The 5,318-nt window shown below is 45.6% G+C and overlaps 1 protein-coding gene across 1 annotated transcript; it reads left to right on the top strand.

The window, feature by feature from the left end:
- The first annotated feature begins 2,854 nt into the window (after positions 1-2,854).
- LOC103798119 (scaffold attachment factor B1-like) lies at positions 2,855-5,290 on the top strand. The gene is made up of 3 exons (XM_009070362.1): positions 2,855-3,040; positions 4,082-4,144; positions 4,738-5,290. The coding sequence occupies exons 1-3, from the start codon at positions 2,876-2,878 to the stop codon at positions 4,813-4,815; spliced, it is 306 nt and encodes a 101-aa protein (XP_009068610.1). The 5' UTR covers positions 2,855-2,875; the 3' UTR covers positions 4,816-5,290.
- Positions 5,291-5,318: the final 28 nt, after the last annotated feature.

Raw genomic sequence — 5,318 nt, 5'->3', positions numbered from 1 at the left:
GAGTCCGCGGTGGCCTTCTCGTCCGTACTCGGTTCCCCCCTCCGCACGCACACGCGCTGCCCTTTCTCGTCCCTCCTCATCCGTGGTTGAAGTTGGAAGAGATCGCAGTGGGTCACCTGGTCCAACGCTCCCTGCTTCAGCAGGGTGTCCTCAGGCTCGCGGCACGGGGATGGCTCTTGGATAAAGTTATATTTTCCAGTAAAAGAAGAGTCCACAGCCTCTCTAGGCAGCCGGTTCTAGTGCTTAAGCACCCACACAGTAGAGAGGTTTTTTTTCTCCTATTCAGGAGAAAAAAGATGAACTTCTTGTCCATCAGGTTCTGCTTAGTGCCTTTTGTCCTGCTGCTTGGCACCACCACATTCCCCCTAACTCCATCTCTCCTGCCTCTCTGGAATGTATTTCCACATACTTCCATGAGCAGCACACTTGGTCCTGGCCCCTTTATGGGTTTTAACAGGCACCAGGCACTCAGTTTTCTGCACCTGAAGGAGCCTTGCTGGTCCATCGTGGCTTGCTCTGGCTGTGGGGTTGTGTTCACCTCCCTGGTCAGTTTCTGACAGGAGCTGTGGCTGCCTGGCTGTCTGACCTGAGCTGGATTGAGACACGAATGTTTCTGTTTGACAGATCATTCCAAAAGTGTTGTGGTTTAACCCCAGTAGGCAGCTGAGCACCACGTGGCCCCTCGCTCCTCCCTCTCCCCCTTGCAGGGTGGGGGCTGGAAGTGGAAGGATAAAAGTGAGAGTAAATAAAGCACCCTAGGAAAACAAGTGATGTAAAAGAAATTAATTGCTTACTGTCCCCAAGTATTGGCAGCCCCACCAGCTTCCACCCACACGGGTTTTATTGCCAGGCATGTCGTGTGGTCTGGAGTAACCCTTGGGGTCACCCATCAGTTGTGTCCCTTCCCAGTTCCTTGGGTACCCCCTGCTTGCTGGGGGGGCAGAGAGGGCCTTGGTGCTGTGCAAGTTCTGCTCAGCCATAACCAAGACATCCCTGTTGGGTCTGCACTGTTCTCAGCACAAATTCAAAACACAGCCCCACAGCAGCTGCTGTGAGGAGAATTAACTCTCCCATCCAAAGCCAGGGTAAACATTTGCCAGCAAACAGCACAGTCAGTGTGTCGTCCTGTCTCCATCCAGGCCATTGAGGATGAAGGAGGAGATCCTGATGAGATTCCTGTGGCCTCAGAACTGACCAACAAGAGAACACCAAAAAGAACTAGCAAAGGTAATGTCACTGGACAGTCATAGCTCCTTTGCATGCAGCTGGGACTGACCATGCAAAGTGGATTTCGTTTTTCTGTTTCATTAGTTTAATTCTGTTCAAAAGGTGCTTTTTACCTTGTGGAGCACAGTGAACCTGTGTCGTATTAGTGAGCAATAACAAGTTTAAATGATGATATGACACCTAACTGCTTTGTTAGCAAGTCTTAAGGGCTGTCGACGAGACTGAATTGCAAGTGTTTCTGTACTTGTGGCCATGAGAGTGGAGCTGTGTGAGGTACAGGGGAAGCAGCTGCAGAGTAAACTCCCAGGGAAAGCTCAATAGTGACTGAAGTATGTTTTGCTTCAAAACACTAAACACTGTGTGGGACATATTACTCGTGGCTGATTTGAACTGCTCGTAGCCAGTTCTTAAAAATTACTTTCTGAAGAGAAATGGATTATTGAGCTGCTTCCTTTAAGACAGCAGGGCTAAAAATAGAGACAGAGCAGTTGTCTGTGACCAGCAGTGTGAGTTTGCTGGTGGCAGATGTGCCTGGACGTGATCTGTGTGTTCAGGATCTCAGAATTGAGCACTAATTCTAAATCAGTTTAATTATTTAGATGCCAACAGATGTGTGTGGGGTTTTATGCTAATCATAGGGTGTTTCTTTTAAATGGATCACCTTCCTAGTCAGTGGTGGTGCCTTTTTAGGTGTTGAAGTGTTGTGGAATGAGGCTGGAGCTGTACAAGAATGTAGCTGTGCCTGTCTTGAGTGGCAGGTTGACCTTGGTTACATCCAGACAGACCCAGACTTGTGAATCAGCATCTCAGTGTTTACTTGTTGAAACAAACTCAGTGTTGAATAGATAATTCATCAGAGAGTAAACACATTATGAAATTTAGTGCTGCATCTCACTGCAGTGCTGCTGATTTTAGGGAGAAAATCAGAAGAAGAAGGTGTTGAAGACAATGGTCTGGAAGAAAACTCTAGAGATGGGCAGGTAAGTAACATTGTGGTTGCAGTTACTGAGAATATGCATCATTGAGCTTGCAGTAAATACACATTTCATAGAATCATAGACTCAACCAGGTTGGAGGAGACCTCCAGGATCATCAAGTCCAACCCTACCGTGGTCACTAGACCATGGCACTAAGTGCCACATCCAGTCTCACCTTGAAAACCTCCAGGGATGGTGAAGCCACCACCTCCCTGGGCAGCCCATTCAAGTGACTGATCACTCTCTGTAAAAAATCTCTTCCTAATATCCAACCTAACCCTCCCCTGGCAGAGCTTGAGTCTGTGCCCTCTTGTCCTGCTGTGAGCTGAAGTGAGCACAGGATTCAAGGTGTGGCCTCACGAGCACCAAGTCCAGGAGCAGAATCACTCCCTGGTCCTGCTGACCACACTGTTCCTGCTCCAAGCCAGGATGCCATTGGCCTTCTTGGCCCCCTGAGCACACTGCTGGCTCATGTTCAGCTTTCTGTCTCTCCAGACTCCCAGGTCCCTTTCTCCTGATGCTCTCCAGCCACTCTGTCCCAGCCTGGAGCTCTACATGGCATTGGTATGGCCAAAGTGCAGCACTTGGCCTTGTTCAGCCTCATCTCTTTACCCGTTTCCTTTCCACAGGAGGATATCGAAGCGAGTCTGGATACCTTGCAGGACATTGACATGATGGATATTAGTGTACTAGATGAAGCTGAAATAGATAATGGCAGTGCTGTAGACTGTGGAGAGGATTATAGTCCTGATAATATTCTTGATTCTTTGTCTGATAACAAAGACAATGTTGAAGCAGAAATGAAAGAACTTCCAGATCAGCTAACAGAAAACGAGGTGAGTGAGTAGAGATCTTTGTAGCTTTCCAGAAGGTGTTTAGCAAGTCTGTGGGCACATGAAGGAGTTATTTCAGTCCAGTAGAATGTAGGACATGAATGTGATCTGGGTTCAGTTTCACAGCAGCTCTCACGTCCTGTTCTCTTAAGTGGTAGATCATCTTGGACCTATCAGAGGCTTGAAACGTTCACTGCCTTTGTTACCTTGCAGTATCATCTTTGCTTGCACTGAAAGGATCCTGGAACTGGAAATACTGTACTTGTTTCTGTGTTCCCTCTTCCCATTTATATGTCCTGTGTGTTTAAGGGTATATATCATAGAATCACTCGGGTTGGAAAAGAGCTCCAAGATCGAGTCCAACCCTTCCATGGTCACTAGACCATGACACTAAGTGCCACATCCAGTCTCAGCTTGAAAACCTCCAGGGATGGTGAATCCACCACCTCCCTGGGCAGCACATTCCAATACCTGATCTCTCTCTCTGTGAAAACTCTCTTCCTAATATCCAACCTAACCCTCCCCTGGCAGAGCTTGAGTCTGTGCCCTCTTATCCTGCTGCTGGTTGCCTGGGAGGAGAGACCAACCCCCACCTGACTCTGACCTCCTGTCAGGGAGTTGTGGAGCATGCTAAGGTCTCCCCTGAGCCTCCTCTGCACATACTCAGCCCTCTAGATGTTTATGTATACGGAGAGAGAGAGAGAAATATGTTTTTCAACTCAGGGAATTTGGAAGTTTCTGGGGAAGTAATGCTCTAGTTTGAGGAAGTTATTGTTATGTTGTTTCATAGAGATGAATCAGCCAAGAAAGCTTTCCTGCATTGCCCTGTTCTGACTCTGCCAGGGTCTTGGACTTGGTTTTGAGAGCAGTTTGCAGTGTCAGGTGTAGATAGCACAGTCTCCTGCTCCTGAATGAACGAGGTAATCCATGTGCCACATTCACTCCCCAGGTGTTATCCTTCTTGGATCCTTGTGGGTTTGGTTTTTTAATTTTAGGCTGTTCACTCGCAAACAACAAATTGTCCTTCCTTTTTTGCTCTTCTAGGAAGATTATGATGAAATTGAAAACAATTTAGATGCATCTTCTTCTGATTTAATTGACATGAAGGTAAATTGAAACCGTGGCTGTTTCAGATTGTCATATCAGTGTGTGGTGTTGTCAGTATTCACTCTGTTCTGGTAGTACAGAAAAGAAACTGTGACTCTAATATGAAACTGTAATAGAATCCAAGATATGTTCTGAGCAAGATCATGTGTAGTCTGTGAAATGAGAATGCTCTTTGTTTTTTTCCTGCTCTTCAGTCTGCTTTCAAGGCTTCCTTAGCTTTCATGACAAACAAAAATGGTCTTGTGCTGATGGTTTCTTCTCTCTCCTGCTGAGTGTATGAATTGTAGCCAGGTTGGATGTTTGGCTCTGCAGTTAGTGTGGTGGTACCCAGAGATACTTTGTCTCTTCAGAGTTCAGAGCTGGATGTGAGAATGGAGCTGTGGCTGATGTTTGGATTTGGCTTTAACGTGCCAGAAAAATGGGCTGTGTGAAATAGTCACTTCCAGTGGGTGGTGGGAAAAGGGCTAAATGTAGGAGGTAATTCGTGTAGTTTTCAGTCTGGGGATGGGACAGGAAGTTGCTAATATTCTGTGTTAGAAAATACCTTTTCTAAAATCCTCATGGTGTGATTTGAATTTTTTTTCCCCAAACAGAAAATGGAGAAGATACACTTGGAGCCAGGTACTGTTAGAGAAAAACATATTCCTGTCTTTTCCACTAATACTTTTTAAACCATTAACTGTTAAAAACCCCAAGCAAACAAAGATAATTTGCATTATTTTTATGATGGACAATCCAGATCATGCAGGGTCATAGAGATTGGAAACCCAATCATATCCCCAGATCTGTGAAGTGATGCTTGTCATCTTTGAAACATTTCCAGTGAAATGAAATGGTTTAAAAACCTGTTAAACTACATAAATGGATTTAGAGAAGTTAATCACAGTTTAAAAGCTAAATATTCTACTCGTAAACAGATCTTGTGATATTGCACACACCTTAACTCTGTTACTAAGTAGAGAGCAGTGGCAGCAGTGAAAAGGTATCGTAGGGCACTAAAAGGTAAAGAGTAGTTACTGGACACAGAAGAAAGAAGAGAGTTTCTCCATGGAAATTTCATACAGATACTTTTCACTTTGTGGACTGCAAACACACTCATGCACCAGCAGAAGATGCTCAGTTGTCATGTTGGACTGTCTGCTAAAAAACTGAACCCTCAGTGCCTTGCCACGTT

This window comes from Acanthisitta chloris, unplaced genomic scaffold, assembly GCF_000695815.1.
Source record: "Acanthisitta chloris isolate BGI_N310 unplaced genomic scaffold, ASM69581v1 scaffold44192, whole genome shotgun sequence".
In the NCBI taxonomy this organism is placed as follows: Eukaryota; Metazoa; Chordata; class Aves; order Passeriformes; family Acanthisittidae; genus Acanthisitta; species Acanthisitta chloris.
The sequence above is the reverse complement of the archived record's forward strand: the minus strand, read 5'-3'. Positions and strand labels throughout refer to the sequence as shown.

Excerpts from the sequence above, each read along its gene's own strand:
- LOC103798119 (XM_009070362.1), top strand. The coding sequence starts at position 2,876 with ATGATGGATATTAGTGTACTAGATGAAGCTGAAATAGATAATGGCAGT. Across the intron at positions 3,041-4,081 it reads ATCAGCTAACAGAAAACGAG|GAAGATTATGATGAAATTGA; the intron begins GTGAGTGAGTAG and ends TTGCTCTTCTAG. Across the intron at positions 4,145-4,737 it reads CTGATTTAATTGACATGAAG|AAAATGGAGAAGATACACTT; the intron begins GTAAATTGAAAC and ends TTCCCCAAACAG.